This window comes from Myxine glutinosa, chromosome 13 (assembly GCF_964187855.1).
Source record: "Myxine glutinosa chromosome 13, kmMyxGlut1.1, whole genome shotgun sequence".
NCBI lineage: Eukaryota > Metazoa > Chordata > Myxini > Myxiniformes > Myxinidae > Myxine > Myxine glutinosa.
The window spans coordinates 71258124-71280713 of NC_136273.1; the positions used below are offsets into that span (position 1 = coordinate 71258124).

General features: G+C 42.2%; 1 protein-coding gene across 5 annotated transcripts in view; it reads left to right on the plus strand.

Moving 5' to 3' along the window:
• Window positions 1–22590, plus strand: part of LOC137439017 (guanylate-binding protein 2) — a 38802-nt gene that overhangs the window by 10506 nt on the left and 5706 nt on the right. For all 5 annotated transcript variants that reach the window (XR_013621236.1, XR_013621237.1, XM_068134592.2 and 2 more), the window contains 6 exons: window positions 119–228; window positions 4792–5047; window positions 10428–10605; window positions 14292–14572; window positions 15072–15284; window positions 21696–21798. Coding sequence is in view for 3 of the 5 variants with exons in the window: in XM_068134592.2 (XP_067990693.2) it covers window positions 119–228; window positions 4792–5047; window positions 10428–10605; window positions 14292–14572; window positions 15072–15284; window positions 21696–21798 (1141 nt within the window). In the remaining 2 variants the exon portion in view is untranslated. The remainder of the gene's footprint in view (window positions 1–118; window positions 229–4791; window positions 5048–10427; window positions 10606–14291; window positions 14573–15071; window positions 15285–21695; window positions 21799–22590) is intronic.

Below are 22590 nucleotides of genomic sequence, written 5' to 3' on the forward strand. Positions count from 1 at the left end.
ATGTTTCTGAACATTATTTATATTTGTTTTATAAAATCACTGAGATACATTGATTTGCCTTCTTCTTGTAAATATTTGGTTTCACTCTTACCTCCTTCCCCCTCTGTGTCTATGACAGGGCAGCTCCACGAACGACATGTCTCTCTTCGTCATGGCCTTACTGCTAAGCTCACAACTGGTCTTCAACACCACAAGTGTCCTAAGCAAAGATGGCTTGGACCAATTACAGTATCCTCTTATAGTATAAGCCCAGGCTTGCACATAAAGTAGATTGAATGAAAGACCAGCAAGTTATAATATAACAAGAATGACAGCACTGTGGTTACAACATGAGACAAAATCTGGTAACGAGCCGATTGGGAAACGCGCATTTGAAGCACTCTTAAAAGATGAACAGCACAATTGGGAAACACATTTAATGCGCTATTAAAAGATTAACGTGGCACCTCTTATCCATGTCCACTCCGCAGGGTTAGAGCAGAACGAACTGGTTCATCACGCGGTCACCGATTGCTTAACCCCAACACGTGGACATTCAAAAATTATGCAATGCTATTTTTTTTAAAGTAATTTTCGTAGTGTAAAGCCCAAATAATATGTAATGAACATTTTAATTAAGATTTAATTAATGTAATTATGTAACAAAATGTAATTCTCAAAATAAAGTATTCTGATATTGGTCAACGAGGAACATTTGTTTTCTGACTTTCCTCTGATGATTCAACAAAGGAAAACTATGACTTCACCTGGCATGCCACCTGTTCGTCTCAATGATGCTCTTCATTATCTTATTGCTTGAAATTAGTTGAATGTAAGTGAATAATTAAATAGTGCAGTAAAAAGAAAGCAGATATCTCTCAAAGGAATGAGCAGCAACTTTCCTCACAACAGAAATGAACAACTTTTCTCGACATTACATCCTCCATGTTTTTCTCATCTGCCCCATCTTCCCTCACTCGATTTACATCTTGTTTCATCACAACCAACTCTTTAAATTCAGTTTTGGATAAGATTTCCCAGTGGGGCAAATGCAATCAGGTAAAATTAAATGCTTCTAAAACTCAATTTCTTCCCATCTCTCTATCTAAAACTCCTCTCAACTCTCCAATCTCCTTTGAAAGCTCCACAATGTGTTTCAACCTACTAGGTATTACCCAAATATAAAATTTAACCTGGAATCCACACATTACTCAACTCGCTATATCTGCCTCGAAGAAACTAGGAGGTCTGTTCAGATGTCGAAGATTCTTCTCTTCTCAACAGTTGCTTCAACTATATAAAGGATTGATTCGTCCTTGTATAGAGCACTGCTCTCACATCTGCGGAGGTGCTAGCTCTGCATACTTACAGGACAGAATTGAATCCAAAGCAATCGGACTTATCAAATCTCCCAATCTGACCTCAAAACTCGATCCGCTCGAATTACGCCGCAAAGTTGGCCCGCTTTCTCTTTTCTACAGATATTACTTCGGTTTCTGTTCCCAAGAACTTGCTGCATGTGTACCTCCACCATTAGTGAGACCACGGAATACTCAACAAGCCACTATATATCATGATTATTGTGTGGTCATTGGTAACTCAAGGGTGGATCGTTATGATGTTTGTTTCTTTCCTACCACTGCCAACCTCTGGAACTCTTTACCTTCTCGTGTATTTCCAAACACTTACGACCTTCCCCTTTTCAAAAAGCAGATTTTTCACTTCCTCAAACACTCTTAGACTATTCTCTCTTTCTTCACTTTTCTATCAATGCCAATCTTTTATTTAATGTCTGGTCTCAATGAGGACTATAGTCCGTGACTGGAGCCTTCAACATAAAAACAAAACAAAAAATAAACATGGTAGGAAGGTTTTGTGCCAGAGTCAAATGGATACTTGTCTTCATGTCGAACCATTCTTACAACCGCAATATAACTGTATTTCCTTACAGGCATGCAAAAGGTAATGCAATATTCTGGTATATTTATCGTGCTAAAAACTCATGGTATTCTATAATATCTTTTCAAAGTCATCCAGTTTTCAACCACCACCCTCCATTCTTCCAGGAAATCCTGTTCATTTATAAGTCCAAAGAATAATGTCATCTCGCGATCGGATCTATTTCACACCTTGGTGAAAGGTCATTGGCCAGGTCCTGGAGCAGTTTCCAATCTTTTCCATGACATCTGAAGAGGATGCATCTGCAGTCTCGTTATTGTGAAAAACTGTTCATCATAAAGTATTTAATCAGAAACAAAAGATGTGTTCAAGGAATATATATATATATTTGACCCCACTATTCACGGGGGATAAGTTCCTGGAAAATATTTCCGTTCCAGGATTAGCAAAACCCGCAAATAGGGGGGCATTGTTTCAATGGAAAAAGGGGTGATAGGTTCCCAAGTCGCGAAAATGCACGAAAAGAGGGGTCCAAAATGTTTTCGACCACAAATGCACACGATTACAGTTTCCTAAAAAATGCTTACTAATTGTAAATAATGACAACACCAGGTACCATTTCTAATTTATTGAAGGAATGCGCTTACAGTTTATTAAAAGTGCTTAACCAGCCTAACCATACCGTACCGTGAAACAAAAAAAGCCGACAACAGCAGGTACCAGGTGCCATATCGAGCGTATCTGCTAATTTCAATAATAGATTTAATGAAGCATTTGCATTCTGTAATTCGCGGATGACTTGTTTTGTCGCTGATGGAACATCCCCCAAAGCGTTTTCATTGTGTTAGATCTCTGATGATGCTTTACCATAAATTGCAAACTGTAATCGGATTGATGAAGCGTTTGCATTGTATAATTCGCGGAGTTGACTTGTTTACACATCTGGTGGGATATCCCGCGAAGCTCGCTTATAGTGCGGCTAAAATTTGCGCCCGCGAAAGCCATAAAAACAGAAAGCACACAGCAGTGAATGTATGGTACTGTATTGTATAAGCAGGTCATGCTCACAGCTTGTGTAATTTTTTTTTGTGTACGTCCAGCTGCTTTATGCATGGCTGGTGAAAGATGGGTTTTATAAATGTGTCAAGCTAGCAGCTCGTGAAATTTGTTTTGCGCCCCTGAAAAACCACAAATTCGCAGAACATGGCCGTGAATAGAGGGGGACAAAAATCCCGCCATTTCGCAGAATATGACCGCAAATATAAAAAAATACCGCAAATTTGCGGGACATTTTTCCACGAAGAGAAATATGTCACATTTTATTAACCGTGAATAACGGGGTCCAACTGTATATATATATATATTTATATTTAGATGATTATTTGATTATTTATTATTTATTTGATGATGCCAGATGATGATTATTTATTTGGCATGGGGGCGGTGTACTTTGAATGTATCTGTACTTGTGATTTTATCTTCTTTTTATGAATAAAAAGGGACGCTTCTTTTTATCATATACTACTGTGTTCAAAAAGTATCCGACCTTTATTTTTCGTGCGTAAAAAAAAAGAAGCTAGGGAGGCGTTGATTGGTGCACGTATGTAGGCGATCCTAATGCGCACGCGTGAATTTTTTCCCACCTGCAGAAGCTGTCATTCGACGGCAGACCGCCGATGAGTGAGGACATGTAAGTGAGCGCCGTCGGATTTTCGTTTTTGACAAAATGACAGAAAAACTTGAACAACGCTACTGCATCAAATTTTGTGTAAAGCTTGGCGATTCCCAAGTGGAAACGATCCGCAAGATTCAACACCTTTCATTCCATTATGAAGGAGGATTTGGGCTTCAGGAGAATCTCAGCGAAGTTCGTACCAAAGCTGCTAACGATTGAGCAGAAGCAACTCCGTTTGGAGATCGCACAGGACATGCTGGAGACTGTGAACAGCGATCCCAGCTTCCTCAACACAGTGATCACTGGCGATGAGTCCTGGGTTTATGGGTACGACCCAGAAACCAAGTTGCAGTTTTGATGCAAGTTTGATGAAACACAAAATTTGATGCAGTAGCGTTGTTCAAGTTTTTCCGTTATTTTGTCAAAAACGAAAATCCGACGGCGCTCACTTACATGTCCTCACTCATCGGCGGTCTGCCGTCGAATGACAGCTTCTGCAGGTGGGAAAAAATTCACACGTGCGCATTAGGATCGCCTACATACGTGCACCAATCAATGCCTCCCTAGCTTCTTCTTTTTTTACGCACGAAAAATAAAGGTCGGATACTTTTTGAACACACTACGTACAGTATATGGCTATAGTTGTAATGAATTCCCCATAATCTGCGATTTCCATATGTACTGGATTATTGTTAGGCCCTTGGAAAAGACTGCCTTATTTTATATCCCGGTATTTTATGGAACGACAATTTACCTTCCTTTACTAAAACATGATCCCCTGACATATGATAACTTCTTCCAATGTGCAAATGAGTGAAATAAACGAGATATTCAGCATTGCAAATAAGTAATTTTGTTATGTCATTGCTGTGTATTCCTTTTCGCCATGTATTAGCCGCATCCCTGAATTTTCTTTTTTGGGGGATGAGTTAAAGTACGGCTTATACTCAGCAATTTGCGATAGTTATGTGTGACCCTGGGACTTCATTTTAAAATGCCGATTTTATTTCATTCTAGTTTTGAAAATGTTTTGGAAACTTACCCTCAGGTTCAACTGTCGGTACTCAGTTGTAAGCAAAATAAAGACTAATTACTGCACTGTAGTCCCAAAAAGGAAGCTGGATATAACAATACAAACGTGTGCGCACACAAACACACACACGCATACTAACACACACTAACTATTTTTCCAAGTGTGCACGCTGCATCCGACTTGTATGTCCTTAATTTTTTTCCAGGCTTGTTATAAACTTGGCCGATCACATGAAGACCAAGACGACACAGAGTGATGATGAGAGAGGTTCTGATTTTTATGAGTATTTGCCGGGCCTCGTGGTGTGTATTCGTGATTTCACTTTGCAGCTGGAAATAAATGGCAAACCCTGCACTGCTGATGGATACCTGAATCACTGCCTGGGCCTCCGCAAGAAGGGGAACACACGAGAGTGTCGCTCTTTCAATGAGCAGCGAGAACTGCTTGAGCAATACTTTCCGGTAATGATAGAGAGAGGAAAGAGAAAGACAGCTGTTTAATTTTGTTTTATACTCAATGTGTGTGTGTGTGTGTGTGTGTGTGTGTGTGTGTGTGTGTGTGTGTGTGTGTGTGTGTGTGTGTGTGTGTGTGTGTGTGTGTGTGTGTGTGTGTGTGTGTGTTGTGTATATGATGTGGATCCATGATCGAGGTTGTGGATCCACCGTTTGGAGAGGTCCTGGGCTGAAAGGATTGAAACCTCGAGGAAGAACGGTGCCCAGCTGATGATCCATGCAGTCGGGAAACTAGTCAGTTGCTTACGGGTTAACGTTCTTGCTTTAGGTGGAGGAACTATGTTTGAGGTTTAAAATTTAAATAAAGTTGAATATGGGATGTTGTAAAATTAACATCATTTACAACAATCCTTTAAATTATTTAAGTTTAGGATTCAACCGATACTGTACAATTAATTAAGTGTGTGTGTGTGTGTGTGTGTGTGTGTGTGTGTGTGTGTGTGTGTGTGTGTGTGTGTGTGTGTGTGTGTGTGTGTGTGAATTAAAGAGAGGGATAGAATTGTAAGGAACAGAAATGAAAAAACGAGGTGTGTGTGTGTGTGTTGTTATTGATTGGTATCTCCATAAATTGGGTTTTAGAAGGTGGAACAGAGAGTCCCCGCTTCGGTTAAGGATTGCGAACTTCATGCGCTAAGTTATGTTGTTCTTAGAGTTTTGTTCCGAGGGCTCTTTTCAAGATTGTCACTGAGCCCCGTACAGTCTACAACTGTAGTTTTGTTTGTGGCAATGTTCCCAGGGATGGTTTGTAGGATCTTTGTGAGGTTCTTGTTATCATTCCTGTTGCTCCTATAATCACTGGTACAATTTAGGAACTCTTCAACTTCCTGGACCTTTTCACTTCATTCTTGAGGTCGATATTTGGTCATTTTCTTGATTTCTGCGTTATTTAGACCCAAATCACTTGGTTCTGAAACCTCAATCAGCAACGCCTTATTTTCCTATTCATGTCTGAGTACTATGTCCGGCCACAATGCTTTGTTTTCTATGTTCACGCTGGATGGGATCATCAGGTCAACCTTGAGTGTTGTGTCCTTGTTTTCAATGATTGCTTTTGGTTCAGGTTTTCCTGAGTTTTGTCGAACTGGGATATTGGCATTTCCACAGATGTGCCAGTGGATTAATCGACATACCTTGCTGTGTCTTTGGGTGTACAGCTGCTCTGGCATGAGTTTTTTACATTCTGATAGGAGGTGACTCATGCTTTCTGTTTCTACCTTGCAGAACCTACAAAATTCTACCTTGTCTGATTGACTCAGTCCCACCATCTTCTTAAAGCCATTGGTGTAGTGTTCTTGGTCTTTGGCATTAATAATGATTCGTTCTCCATCCCAGTTGAGCTGACCTCTTCTTTTAGCCATTCCAGTGAGCCTTTTTTGTCTAGCCACAATCTGTCCAACTCTTTTTCATATATTTCCCTGCCCTTTTGTCTTTCTCCCAGTTGTTTTTAAAATCTCAGTCAGGTTCTTCCTTATCATTCCCAGCAAGATTGTGTGTGTGTGTGTGTGTGTGTGTGTGTGTGTGTGTGTGTGTGTGTGTGTGTGTGTGTGTGTGTGTTTGAACCCTCATCCCTATGGTACATCCCATACTTGGAATCCCTGGTCTTACAGCTCACTGATAAAGGTGGGTAGTGCTGTTAGGTTACCTGCTTGCAACTGATTGAGTTTGAGTCTAAAACCCACCAGGCTATCTGCAGTGAAAATGCTGCTTTCAATGGTGTCAACAATGCAGAGACGTTACTGTCCTTAGTGAGCAAAGGCAGTTCTCAGTGTGATCTCCATGAAACCTTTGTTGTTGCCTGATCAAATTACTTATGAGTGATTAAAAATGACACAAGGTGGAGTCTTGACATTTGTTTCATTCTGGTGACATTGCTCGATATTACAGTAACTTTTGATTCAATTAATCATAATTTCCTTAGGATTTTCTCTATAATTGGTAGGACCTCCACCTGTAAATTATCGAATTTATATAATTTCATCATTATGGACACCTGATCAGGTGAGTAGCACTTGGAGTATTGTGCCATGAATTCAAATCCGATAAAGCAAACATGGTTTGACTGAACCACTGACTGTATTCAGCTGATCCTACAGTTGTCGCTCTGTGCACGTCATTGAATAATTTTTTTATATAATTATACAGTATTTACATTTTTTCATTTGGCTTGAAGGAAACACTTTAAGTTTGTGTGTATAGAGTTTGACGCCTTTCGCTGAATGAAGTGGTGATTGTATCTTTCCATGAAGCTGTGCAGAATTTGGCATGCTCGGCTATGGCCTGGTGTTTTTTTCCTCCCCATCTTTGCATTATGAATCGTTTGCTGTTTCTGTTATTTACTTGCTTGCGCTCTTGGTTTCATCACCACCTAGAGATTGTTCTTCTTTCTTCTCTTCCCTTTTATATTGGATGAGGTCCAAAGTGCCAAGCTTTCCCCCGATACTCTTCCACTTCCCACTGTGTTCAGCCAACTCTCTCACCTCTCCAACGACCCTCACCTTATTGATATCCCTTTTCACATAATCCTCCCACCTCAGCCTCAGTCTAACTCTTTTCCTCTGACCTCACTCCCTCAACCTATCTTTGAGATGTTTCTTTGCCATTCTCTCTTCCCCTATCCACACCAAGTGTCCAGCCCATCTCAGACGACATTTCACCAACCTCCCCATCAAACTCATCTGAACACCAATATCCTCCTTCAGTTCATCCATTCTCCTTCTATCCACCCTCTTCACTCCTACAATCCTCCTGACCCAGTTGTTTTCACAGACCTGCAGCCTATGTTGTTATCTCTCTGTCAGCGCCACTGTTTTGAGACTGTTAAGGCAGGCCGGCATCACAGAAAATATCAAAACTTTCCCTTTCAATTTCCATGATATTTTCCTGTCTGCCATCAATCCCTCTACCCTCCTCCAGTATTCACACCCACCTGAACCTCCTTTGCACCTCTGCCTCCAACTTACCATCACCAGTGATTGATCCTCCCTGGTACTCAAATCTATTTCCTTGTCTTATCTCCTTCCCTGCCTGACCCACATCACCTCAGTCTTCTCTATACTCGTCCTCAGTCCATACTTCCCGAATGCGTCCTTCCACTCCCCTAGTACCTACTGCATCTCCCACGTACCGTCTGCCACAACAGCCATATCATTTGTATCCAACAATCTCCCCAGAATATCTTTCATATTTCCCCTTTTGTTTACCATCTCCATCACCATGATAAACATTTCTGGGCTGAGAGAGCTTCCCTGCCTCAAACTGATGTTCATACTCAACTCCTCCGACATCCCAGGACCAACCAAAATTCTTCCCTTTCTTCCCTTATACATCCCTCACACCAACCTAACTTCTAATTTTGGCACTCCCATCCATTTCGGTGTCACCATCACCAACTCTCTTTGGACAATGTCATAGGCCTTCTCCAAATCCCAGCCTCTTCTCCATGAGCTGTCTCAGCGTGAACATCCCATCCGTCGTCCCCCAACCTAAACAAAGAAATGTTGGGAGATGGAAATGGATAAATGTTGGGAGATGGAGAAATGTTGGGAGATGGAGAAATGTTGGGAGATGGAGAAATGTTGGGAGATGGAGAAATGTTGGGAGATGGAGAAATGTTGGGAGATGGAGAAATGTTGGGAGATGGAGAAATGTTGGGAGATGGAGAAATGTTGGGAGATGGAGAAATGTTGGGAGATGGAGAAATGTTGGGAGATGGAGAAATGTTGGGAGATGGAGAAATGTTGGGAGATGGAGAAATGTTGGGAGATGGAGAAATGTTGGGAGATAGAGAAATGTTGGGAGATGGAGATTGATAATTGTTGGGAGATTGAGAAATTGTGGGAGATGGAGAAATGTTGGGAGATGGAGAAATGTTGGGAGATGGAGAAATGTTGGGAGATGGAGATTGATAATTGTTGGGAGATTGAGAAATGGTGGGAGATGGAGAAACAGTGGGAAATGGAGATGGAGAAATGTTGGGAGATGGAGAAATGTTGGGAGATGGAGAATTGTTGGGAGATTGAGAAATGTTGGGAGATAGAGAAATGTTGGGAGATGGAGATTGATAATTGTTGGGAGATTGAGAAATTGTGGGAGATGGAGAAATGTTGGGAGATGGAGAAATGTTGGGAGATGGAGATTGATAATTGTTGGGAGATTGAGAAATGGTGGGAGATGGAGAAACAGTGGGAAATGGAGATGGAGAAATGTTGGGAGATGGAGAAATGTTGGGAGATGGAGAAATGTTGGGAGATGGAGATGATAATTGTTGGGAGATTGAGAAATGGTGGGAGATGGAGAAACAGTGGGAAATGGAGATGGAGAAATGTTGGGAGATGGAGAAATGTTGGGAGATGGAGATTGATAATTGTTGGGAGATTGAGAATTGTTGGGAGATGGAGAATTGTTGGGAGATGGAGAATTGTTGGGAGATTGAGAAATGGTGGGAGATGGAGAAATGTTGGGAGATGGAGATTGATAAGAATTGTTGGGAGATTGAGAATTATTGGGAGATTGAGAATTGTTGGGGGATTGAGAAATGGTGGGAGATGGAGAAACAGTGGGAGATGGAGATGGAGAAATGTTGGGAGACGGAGATATGTTGGGAGATGGAGATTGATAATTGTTGGGAGATTGAGAATTGTTGGGAGATTGAGAAATGTTGGGAGATTGAGAAATGTTGGGAGATGGAGATTGATAATTGTTGGGAGATTGAGAATTGTTGGGAGATTGAGAAATGTTGGGAGACGGAGATATGTTGGGAGATGGAGATTGATAATTGTTGGGAGATTGAGAATTGTTGGGAGATTGAGAAATGTTGGGAGATTGAGAAATGTTGGGAGATGGAGATTGATAATTGTTGGGAGATTGAGAATTTTTGGGAGATTGAGAAATGTTGGGAGATTGAGAAATGTTGGGAGATTGAGAAACAGTGGGAGATGGAGATTGGGAAATGTTGGGAGATGGAGATTGGGAAATCCTTGATAGGAAAAGGAATACTTGTAAAGGTATATTGGTTTTCTATTTGAATCTATTTTTGAAACATCGTGAAAATGTTTCGGACTGGCGTCGAATCCGTGACGGTACTTGTGACGTATTTGGAACTTTGCATCAATGCCACACATACATGACAGCGTCATTGATAGTGTTGCTGCTGTGAATGAAGAAATTTTGTTTTCATCTCGATGTCAATGCATCTCAGTCATGTGATCTCCATTACATGTGATGTTGAGAAATTATGAAATAATTGATAAACACCATTCCTCAGAATCTGGTTTTCCTTTCATTGTTCAAATGTTAATCGCATCTTTGATTTTTGTTTTTCTGGTTGCAGAACAGAAGATGCCTCGCATTCCCCCCTCCAGCATCTCCAGAACATATGCAGCATTTGGAGAACATTTCTGAGGACCAAATAAACCAGCAGTTTCTAAAAACAGCGGATGATTTTAAAAAGTTTGTTCTGTTGAAGACGCCAGTCAAAAATATTCAGGGAACGGTGATGAACGGGAAACGTAAGCCTGACGTCTTCATTCGGGGTGTTATCGGTTTCTTCTTTTATTTCAGAAATTGAATGACACTAAAGGTCAAAGAAATCCTCTCTGGTTTAAAAGTATCAATGTATATTTTTTAGCATGATGGCAATGTTTTATTTCCCTCTTTTGGATATACTGTACATTATTGCAATTATTTTATTTCCCTTGAAGGATTGCAGGAGGAGGTCTTTAGGCCAACCAAGCCTGCACATTTTGTTTTTATATAGATGGTCGAGGCTCGTGGAAGAGCTAGAGTAGAATTGAATGGAGTGAGATCAAGATGAGGGGGACAAGGACCCGTGGGGTTGAACAAGCTGCACTCAAGCTGAATTAAACACAGCAATAAGAGGAAGGGGAAAGGGAGATGAAACAGAAAAATAAAAATAAAAACAACCGACAACTAACAAATGAAAAGAGGTGAGGGAGAGGGTAAACAAAATCACAATAACCTGGAAAAGGGGAGTGCTTGGGTATGGGGTCATTTTGGGTAAAATAAATCATGAGTATGGTTGGGGGATCACCTGAGGTCATGGTGAATCGTTTTCTTGATGCCCTGGAGAGAAGAATATGACTGAACAAACTGGGAAAGTTGGTATAGTGAAAGCTGTTAAAATCACCACATATGAACATCTATCAGGGACGTCTTATCGCGGTGGTTATACCCACCAACGCAAGTCCGGGGCCAAATCTTCCCCATTCTACCCTGCTGCCTGGATTTGTCAGGGCAGCGTGGTCAGGGTCAGAGTGCTGATTGGTCTCCATGGACTGGCCCTTTTCCTCTTGTCTCTCTCTCTCACTCTCACTCTCACTCTCACTCTCACTCTCTCTAACTCTCCCTCCCTCTCTTACTCCAACTCGATCATGGCCCTGACTTTGTGACGGCAGAGGTACACCATCTTGGATGTGGGGGACTCTGGGTCATTCCTGGGAGATTGATCAGCGGTCTCCATGCTTGTTCTAGAGAACTGTATTGGGCTATACAACAACAACAACAGCAACCGCATATGAGGATGAGATGGTTGTGATGCATGGTCCAGTTACACTGATGGTTGTGATGCATGGTCCATGTTGGCAGAGATGGCCTGAAATGTACATTAAATGGAGTCTTCCCTGTTGGAAGGATGGTACAGCACAGAGACAAGCAGGAGGTGGTTGAAGAGGGGAAATCGCAGCCAAAGTTACTCCGAGGGGGATGCATGAGGGGGAAGGGTAATACATGGATAGTGAGTGTTATGACTCGGAAGCACATTCTCATGAGACAGGAGGAGTTTATTTCCACCAACATTCAATCAAGCCTTGAGTTGCAGTGCCACCATTACGCACACAGGCGTACCCCATCCCTCAAGTAGTTACACTGATGGATTACATCATTGTACAAATACCAACGCGATAAAACGTAGTCACCACAGTGGAAAATGCAGTTCTTGCCATAAATTGATACTCCGCCACCGGACCAGTGTTTAGGGGAGGAACAAATGGGGTGGAGGGGGTGAGGAGCGGCCATGAAGGCCTGTTGAACCGGAAAAGTCAAGACCCGGGGAGAGACGCAGGAACCTGGGATATTCTGTGGGAGGAACGATTCTGTTTGGCAAATAATGTCAGGTTTGCCAGTTGCAGTTTGGATTGAGAGATCTGTCAAAGTGGAGCGAAGACCTCAGATGTTGGATATCCATAGAGTTACTGATGGGGAGGAGGCGCTGTTGGCAGAGTGTGTGAAATAGGGAGGAGGTAGGGAAGCGAGAAGATGTGGAATGAGACATGGGTGAACTTGGAGGGAGTGGAACACTGAGGAATCAAAGAGGAGGTGAGACGCTGAGGAAGCAGAGAGAGTGTGGGATGCTGGGAAAACGGAGAGGGGGCAGGATGCTGAGGAATCTGAGAGGAGGCGGAATGGAGAGGGGGCAGGACACTGGAGAAGGAGAAAGGGGTTGGGATGCTGGGGAAGTAGAAAGGGGGCAGAACACCGGGAGAGTAGAGGGTGTGTGACGCTTTGTCTTCAAATACATTATTACAGATATTAAGAAGGCAGGTTTTACTTAATTGATATAATTTAAATTTGTTGAATGATTCGGTTTTGAAGGAGCCCTATAAAATGGATTGACAACAGCAAAGTATGACATATAGAGATTGTGCTTGATGTTGCTGTGAGGGTTCTATTCCTAGGAGCTTCACAAACACCGTATCTCTGGTGATAGAGACCCAAACCTCAGAAGGTGGTGGTGTGTTCATGCCCAGTCATGAACATCTCCCTGTCTAAGAGTGAGACTGCCACTTTTGGTGGGCCTTATGACCTTGCAGAATAAACTATTTATACCAGTAGGGTATCCCAGATATGTTGCCAAATCCATTACAGGGTGTGGAACTAACCACTGATCAACCATGGAATTGGAACTCACACCAGTGAGGACAACGCAATTAGGCTTTGCAAATTCCCCCACCAAACCACTCACCATCAGTGTGGTATCAAATATATAGTCAGTCGGGTTTCTTTGAAACAATTCAAATTGAATGGCCTGAAGCAAACCTTCTAAAACTTGCCATTCCCAACATCGCTTCGCCCTCCATCCAGAATTGAGGCCAACCAGGACCTTGGCATTGCACACCGAGAACAACCAAGGAAGTTACACAGATGTTACACACATCTTAATGATTATTTATTTATTTTCAAAACAGAACAAATGTTTGCATGGAAGAGAGCCTCTAGGTAGCAAAGTTGTCGAAATGGGTAGTAACTATGATTCTCTTCATTTGGTGAAGCGAAAGATGGTGCTTCAAATTGGTGCAATGTCAGGAATGCGTAATTATACTCCATGTTTTTCTTTTAAATCGGTGTTTTGTAAAAACATTATCAATGCCCAAAAGTGTCATGGTAACAATGGTTGAAATACAATATATTTAAGAATGATTCAAGCTTAATTACCTCTGCCACCATAGGTGGGCGGCAGTTGTTTTTACCCTTGTTTATCTGTTTGGTTGGTTGTTCGTTTGTTTGTTTGTGAGCAGGATATCTCAAAGTTATGGACGGATTCTTACGAAACATGGTGGGCAGGTTGCACATGTGACAAGGCCGAATTGATTAGATTTTGGTGATCCAGATCTGGATGCTCGAATTTTTAAAGTGATTCTTCACCATTGAGGGATAGTGCCAAAAACGATATCTTGTACGATATCTCAAAACGTTGTTGACAGATTATGACAAAACGAGGTGGATGATTTGGGTAGTTGACAAGAACAAGCTGATTAAATGTTGTGTCATGTCCAGATGCAGATGAGGCCTATTGGTGTGATACAAAATATACACTGTTCATCCTTGCGGAGGTATTCCCTCTACCAAGTGCCGTCCTCGTTTAATTTGAGTTTCCCAACAACAAACTTCCACACACTGCACTATGGGTGCCAACCTATGGTTGATTGTTGATTGCTCTATCCTTTTTAAATGCTGAGTGTCAAGCAAAGAGACAGCATGTACCACTAAAAATTTGTGTGACTTGGCTGGGGTCAGCTTCAAACCACCAACTGCCCAGCCTCAGAGCGACCCCTATTCCAACCTTCTTCCCTTTTCCCTTTCCCCATCTTCTCTTCCAGAAGAATACCTTGGCAGCAATTCCTGTTTTGACTGGTGATTAGGTAACAACTTTGGATATTTGGTTTTGCATGCACTGCAGGTTTCGTGGCTTTAGCATCACAATATGTGGAGGCGCAGCGTAAGGGTGCCATACCGTGCATCGAGGATGCGACGACCAGCATCACCTCCGCTGCCAACAAAGAGGCCCTGGAGGAAAGCACAGAACTGTACAAGCAGTGTATGGAGGCCATCAAAACCAGCCTCCCATTGAGCACCCATGACCTCGGCGCAGAGCATGGCCGAGCTGCAGAGAGGGCTGTGATCCTCTTCAAAGAGAATTCCGTGTTGGACAGGGAGCACAAGTACGAGGAGGAATTGAATGTAAGGATAACCTTTGACATATCAGGGACCGTCTTTGTGACAAAAATATTTCCACTGTCTAAATAAGGGGGACTGAAGCGAATTGGGTATGCATTTGGACTTTCCTTTGAGCAGCTATTCTTGGTGATCATATTGAGTGCCAATGTATTGTTAATGATATCAATTACAGACACATTAGAACTTACAACAAACTGTTTTTATTTTGTCTTTGCATATTAAAAAGGACAGATAAGTTGGGACTGCAAGATTGGACAGGTTGACAAAAACACAGGAATTGATGCTCATTAACATGGGATGTACCTTGTGTCAATCAAGCTCAAAGCTGTGACTTTCAGAGAAGTACAATATAAAATATTATTAGTATTACTACCTTATTATCCATCATGCTCCACATGTCTAAATTACCATATAACTTCTCGTTGTGAATTATTTATCTATTTGCATTCAGTCTGTACTTGCATTTCAATGTTTTAATGACGTCTCTCTGCCTGTTTTTCAGAAAACCCTGATGAAAGAGTACGAAACATGGCTCCAGCTAAACGACCAGACTTCAACAAATCTGAGTGAGAAGCGCCTTACAGAACTTTACCAGACCCTGAAAGAACGGCAGGAAGGTGGGGAGTTTGAATGCGGAGGTGGTTACAAGAGATACAAGGAGGAGCTGGACGCCATTACCGAAGCATTCCGTAGCACTCAGGGTCTTGGGCAACAGGTCTGTTCTTCATTTCAAACATCTGTGTATACAGTCACGTGAAAAAGTAAGTACACCCCATGTAAAGTTTTGACTTTTTCAACATATTTCAACATACAGCTATTCGATCTTCATTTCAACAATATTGATGGATAAAGGTGATATAATATAACAAATATCATGAAACATTTACATTTTGTAGTCCATTGTATAATTTAAATAAACATAAATGCAAATTTCGCATGTGGAAAAAGTAAGTACACCCCTACATTTATCACTACTTCAAATACCTAAAATGAGAATCAGGTGCACCAGCTCAGGTGCAAATGATTAGAACATCGTTAGAGAGGATCTTGGAGGAACCTGTCTTATTTTAACCTCAGACATTTAGTTTGGTTTGCTCTTTGTTGTTAAAGTGTGTGGCGTCACCATGCCTCGATCAAAAGAGCTCTCTGAGGCCTTCAGAAAGAAGGATATAGATGCCTACGAGTCTGGGAAGGGATTTAAAAAGATCTCCAAACAATTTGAAATCAATCATTCGACTGTCCAGAAGATCATCTACAAGTGGAGCAGATTCCAAACAACTGCCAACTTGTTCAGGCCAGGCCGCCCCAGCAAGTTCAGCCCGAGAGCAGACCGCAAGATGCTGAAAGATGTCTCGAAGAACCCCAGAATGTCATCACAGGACCTACAGGTAGCTCTTGCCACTCTTGATGTCAAAGTGCACGAGTCTACCATTAGAAAGAGGCTGCACAAATTTGATCTACATGGGAGGTGTGCCAGGAGGAAACCTTTGCTGTCCGGAAAGAACATCAGGGCAAAACTAAAGTTTGCCAATGAACACCGAGGCAAAGACCAGCACTTCTGGAACAATGTGCTCTGGACAGATGAGTCAAAGGTAGAGCTATTTGGCCACAGTACCAGAATACATGTTTGGCGAAAACCAAAGACAGCATTTGACCACAAGAACCTGATACCAACTGTAAAGCATGGTGGTGGAAATATGATGGTTACGGGCAGCTTTGCTGCATCAGGGCCTGGGCAGCTCACCATCATAGAATCCACTATGAATTCTTCATTGTACCAGAGGGTGCTTGAGAGATAATGTGAGACCATCTGTTGGAAAGTTGAAGCTCAACCGAAGGTGGACCTTGCAACATGACAATGACCCTAAACATACCAGTAAATCCACCAAGGAATGGCTGAAAATAAAGAAATGGAGGGTTCTGGAATGGCCATGTCAAAGCCCGGATCCAAATCCCATCGAGATGTTGTGGGGGGGATTTGAAACGAGCTGTGCATGCAAGAAACCCCTCAAACATTGCACAGCTGAAAGAATTCTGCATGGAGGAGTGGGCAAAAATTTCTTCCAGTCGATGTCAGAGATTGGTAGACAGTTATAAGAAACGCCTACTTGAGGTTGTTTCTGCCAAAGTTGGGCAATACCACCTATTAGAGCCAAGGGTGTACTTACTTTTTCCACATGCGAAATTTGCATTTATGTTCATTTAAATTACTAGGGCATGCCCGTACTATATATATATCTAAAATTATATCCCCCCCCCCCTCTATTTACATGAAATGGTTTGGTCCATTCGCAAAGCCAAAGCGAACGGCTTGCGAGTACGGTGACAATCCCCCCCCCCCCCCCCCCTCTATTTACATGAAATGGTTTGGTCCAAAGCGAACGGCTTGCGAGTACGGTGACAATCCCCCCCCCCCCCCTCTATTTACATGAAATGGTTTGGTCCAAAGCGAACGGCTTGCGGAGTTTGGTAAAGAAATCGCCATAGCGTGCACAAACGCGCAGGAAAGCGAAAGAATCGCAAATTAGTTTTAAAACATAGTTTAACGCCAACATAGCGGCAACATAGTTTGCCAACGTGAAATAAATGAATACGCTCTCAAATGTGCCGTCCGAGGCAGAGTCTGTTCGCCACGTTCGGCACACGTGATAACTCGCTGCTCTCTGATTGGTTGAATCGTTTTTTGGACATAGCTCGGTAACTACTTGTCCGATTAATATGAAACCTTGAAAAGGCACATCCTCGGGTCCCCAGCAATATACCTGGCAAGTTTCAAGTATATCGGACCCGTGGTTGTCGAGAAACAGCGGTCACAGACATACAGACATACGGAGATTACTGGAATTATAGATAGATACAATGGACTACAAAATGTAAATGTTTCATGATATTTGTTATATTATATCACCTTTTTCTATCAATATTGTTGAAATGAAGATCAAATAGCTGTATGTTGAAATATGTTGAAAAAGTCAAAACTTTACATGGGGTGTACTTACTTTTTCACGTGACTGTATATGTAGGAAATCATTTTTTAAACTTATTTCAAGGCAACACTTTTTGCCAAGTTGTAATAGTAATAAAATTTCCTTTACAAACATTTACAAAAAAGGAAAGCAACTCCACTACGAGCCTTATAACATGTAAAAAAGAAAAAAAAATCCACTCCTTTCCACTGCTGTATTCCTTCTCTTCGTTTTTGGATATCACTCCGCATTGTGTCATACAGTATCCAATCCCACTAACAGGTAATTAGCATTTGCATCACTCTGCAGAACTGGAAGAGTCGGTGCTCTTCCAACAGATGAAACTTTTTTTTAATTATCCTGGCGAGTTCCACAGTTTCATCCATTCACTCTGAAATGGTCATCAAACAAACCTACCGATTTATTTAAATGGTCAGCTGCTGAAAGGGTTTCTTGAACTGTAGGCCCACCATCAGCCATGACCTCACCTGGGCTGACTATATAGCAAAGCTGGCTTCCAAAGCCAGCGGTAGACTTGGTATTATCTATTGTTCAAAATAATTTCTTCAACAATCAGAACTACTCACAGCCTATAGGGGCTTTGGCCCGGTTGCATAAAGCATCCTTAAGGAAAAAGTTAAGGATTTCCTTAACTTTTTCCTTAAGGACATCCTTAAGTTGAGGATGGTTGCATATTCAAATATTCTTAAGGTTTCCCTTAAATCCTCCCTTAAAGTTAAAGGAGCTGTAATCCTGTAATCGGTTTTTCTCCACTAATTAGAAGCAACCTTTAATAAGTCACCGGGGTATTATACATTATAAGAAAGCTATCTAACTATAATGTATAATACCGGGGTATTGTACATTGTAAGAAGGAAAGCTATAGAAAGAAAGAATCATGATTCGTTGTTTCTTTGGTGCCACTTCAAACTCATTTGCACACCCGTATCGAGCACGATCGTGGCTCCATGTGCTTTATGGGTTAAGGAAATATTTCGCTGAAGGTTTCCCTTAGCTAAGGATTTCCTTAAGTGCTGTTGCATAAACATCCCTTAGGAAATGCTCAGCTAAGGATTTCTTTTAGGTCAAGGAAATCCTTAGGAGCCGTTGCTATGCCAGGCAACCAATCAGATTAGAGATAGGACGCTCGTCCGAAAGCAAGAACATGTAATGAACAAGTGTTTTTAAATGATGCTTGGTATATTGGTGTACACGCTCGTTATATTGCAATGTACATAGTTTTTATAATGATACATACACGCTTATTATATTGCTACATGCACGCTTGTTATATTGCTGCATGTGGACACATGATTTTAAATGATGCTTGTTATATTGCTGCATGGGAACAAGTGCTTGTGGATGAAGGAGGAATAAAATGATTCTAGTGTAAAATTCATTTGATTCTCATTCACCATTTTATTTTGAATGTGTAATATGTGCAGTAAATGTTTGGAAACTTTACTGGAGTGGTGAAAGCATGGAATTATAAAAGTGAAATACGATTGCGAAATTACAAGCAAAATATTCTGGATGTCGTGAAAGAGTGAAAATTGTGGAAGTATTGTTATATCAATCTGACGTCACGCTGCGATAATCGTCTTCCTCGTGACCAATTTCCATGAAGAGCGCCATTTGGAAACTCAAAGATTCATGGTTAAGGATGGGGGGGTGCTCCCTTAATGTTATGGAAGGATTTAAGGAAAGAGTTAAGGATTATTCGTATATGCAACTGTCCTCAACTTTAGGAGCCTGGTGTTGGCTTAGCGGTTAGGGTGCCGGCTTGGAATCCTAGGATCCTGGGTTTGAATCCCGGTCGATCGCTAAATTAACACCAGGGGAGGGGGTTGACTCAGCCGGTCATCCTTCCGAGTTCGACAAATTGAGTAGCAGTTCACTGGTAATTCCCTGTGTGTCGCAAGAGGCGACTAACAGGGTTGGCGGCACGAAGGGCATCCGGCCAAAAACATTGCTTCAAAGAGGGGACCACGGTGCCCAAAAAAGGCCAACCCCTGCTCTGTGCTCTGTGATGATTTATGCAAATGGACCCGTATAAGCTCCACCCACCTTTGGTGGCAGAAGTAATAAAATTCTCAATGAGAATCTAATGAAGTTTACAGAATAATCATTTTATTCCTCCTTCATCTGCAAGTACATGCTCTCCATGCAATATATAACAAGTGTCATTTAAAATTACATGTTCATTATGTGTTCGGACATTGCATTACTTTTGTACGTCTATTCCTATGTCTAATCTTATTGGTTGCCTGGCATAGCAACGGCTCTTAAGGATTTCCTTAACTTAAAGAGAATCCTTATCCTTAAGGATTATTTATGCAACAGCACTGAAGGAAATCCTTCGCTAAGCATTTACAGCATACCTGAAGGAAAATTTTCCTTAAGGTTAAGGGAGTTTTATGCAAACGGGCCTTTGTCCTTAGCTCAGTGGAGTGCTGCTCTCTCTACGGATTGACTCCCCAGGATCTCATCTGTCTCACCTGGAGAATCTGAAGCTCTCAACAATAACAGCATCTCCTGCAATAAGGATGAAGCCCAATTTGTCTGTTGCTCTCACATCATTATCCCAACTCTCTGATCCTTTCCAGATGGTATGTGTTATTCCAACAACCCTCTCCTTGTTAAACACCCACAATCAAGACTTGGTGGAGTAATGGTTGTGTGTCTGCTCTGAGTCTGGGAGATGGGCGGTTCAAACCCCCGACTGAGTCATACAAAAGACTTTAAAATGGCGCATGCTACTTCCTTCCGTGACACTCAGCATTTAAGGATGATAGAGCGTGGAGCACAACTCTGTCTTTGTCTATTTGGGTTCCTCCTAATAGTCCAATGCTGTATTTGGTCAGTCCCTTGAATAAGTTGGCAATCATAGCGTTGGCTTTGATGGACCTTATGGTGCCTTCCTGCATTGAAGTTCTTACATTATTATAACTAGGGCATGCCCGTACGTGGGTGCCCGTTCCTTGCCAAAAAAAAAAAAAAAAATGTCTTCGCCCATGCATGCATGGGCGTGCCCATGGGCCCATGGGCGTGCCCGTAAGTGCGTGATGTGACCGTACAATGAATGTATCGTCCCGACGCCGCAGCTCGGATGGCGCTGCAGTTAATCGGGCCTGTATCGGCAGAGTTATTATAAACGTGTACTACAATCGATCGTACCTTACAGCGTCTGCTCGCCACGTTCAGCATCAGTACGTCGTCACTATGACTATCCGTAAGTCCGGAAGTGACGTCCTCATTTGACTGTCCGGAAGGTCGCATATCGCAGTTACGATGAATCGCAAATTAGTTTTAATTAGTTTTAAAACATAGTTTAACGCCAACATAGTTTGCCAACGTGAAATAAATGAATACGCTCTCAAATGTGCCGTCCGAGGCAGAGTCTGTTCGGCACGTTCGGCACACGTGATAGCTCGCTGCTCTCTGATTGGTTGAATCGTTTTTTGGACATAGCTCGGTAACTACTTCTCCGATTAATATGAAACCTTGAAAAGGCACATCCTCAGGTCCCCAGCAATATACCTGGCAAGTTTAAAGTATATCGGACCCGTGGTTGTCGAGAAACAGCGGTCACAGACACACAGACATACACACAGACAAACACACACACAGAGATTACTGGAATTATAGATAGATGCAGACTCGATCAAGCACACCTCAACTCTTTTCTATTTAAACCTCCTGCCCTCCTCTTTCCTCTCGTGTGTGGAACCCCCTCCCAGAAACTGTTCAATCACACCCTTCCCTCAAGTGTACTGCATGTCATGTCATCCCCATCCCTACCCATGATCTTTTACACTCCCATTAATTCAACCCTCTTGTGTTTCCTCTGTTCCTCTCTTTCCACTTTTCCTGTTTTTTTCCTTTTCCTTGCTTGATGTGACCGACTGTGGTTCCCCACTGCCCCATTGTCAGTTGTTGCCTTTTACCCTTTGTCACTTCGCTCTTCCATGAGCCTTGACCTTGAATACGAATAAAAGTTATTTCCTTTGCTTTGTAAAACTCACCTTACCGCCAGGTCATTGATCTATAATGCATTGTATTATATAGGCCCTATAAGTGGATTGTACTTCGTAAATTGTGTGAAGAATGTGCTAATTATTTGTTTTTATTTTCACTAATTTATTGTTCTTATTTATCAGGCAAGTCCGGCACTGATGAATTTTTTGATGGAGAGAAACAAGGATTCTAACTACATCATGTCCATAGACAAAATGATGGACAAGCAGGAGAAACTTCAGCAAGGTGATGCACTAATATTTCCATAAAAGGGAATTATTCATGATTACTTGTACACATGATTACATATTGCTACGTTCATGGGGGAGGATAGAGATCACCTTCGAAGAGATAGAGCTGTGTAGGAATAGGATGGACCACGTGCGAGTAGAAAGCCAATCTTGATGTAAAGAAAGTGGGGATTTGTTAGCTTAAGGATTGTGTTTAAATGTGTATGATATGAGGGTCGTACTTGTGATAAGATAGAGAGGGATTCAAGTTAAGGAAACGTGTGTAAAACCTCATGTGAACTTCCACTGGGCATACCGGGTGACATTCTGCTCGGAAGAAGGAGCGAGGGGGCGGAGCTATAATCATTCCCTGGATGGGGGTGGAGCTCAATGCCTGGAGGATGGGCAAGCGTTGTCAAGGCAGACGAGGGAGGAGCAAAGAGCTGGGAGTTCTGTGAAGAGAAGTGGGCGGGAACAGAAGACAGTAAAGCTCGCTGTTCTGTGGAGAGGCAGAGGAGAAGGAGGAGGAGCCAGGACGAGCAGGAACGGGCAGAGGAGCTGTGACGAGAGGCTGAGGAGAACAAGAGAGGGTGTGCTGTGGAGATTTCAGGAGAGTGAGGAGAATAAAGAGTGTTTGGGTGAGGAGAATTGAGAGTGGACAGAGAAGCGCGTTTTGTGAAGAGAACTGAAGGAGGAAAAGGATTAAGAAGGTCGTCCTGCCTACCTGCTTTGCCCTTTGTGCTGTCTTTGGCATCCCCGATTGCGTGTGATTGTCCTTCCCGAATCCTCATCACCTGTTTGTCGTCGA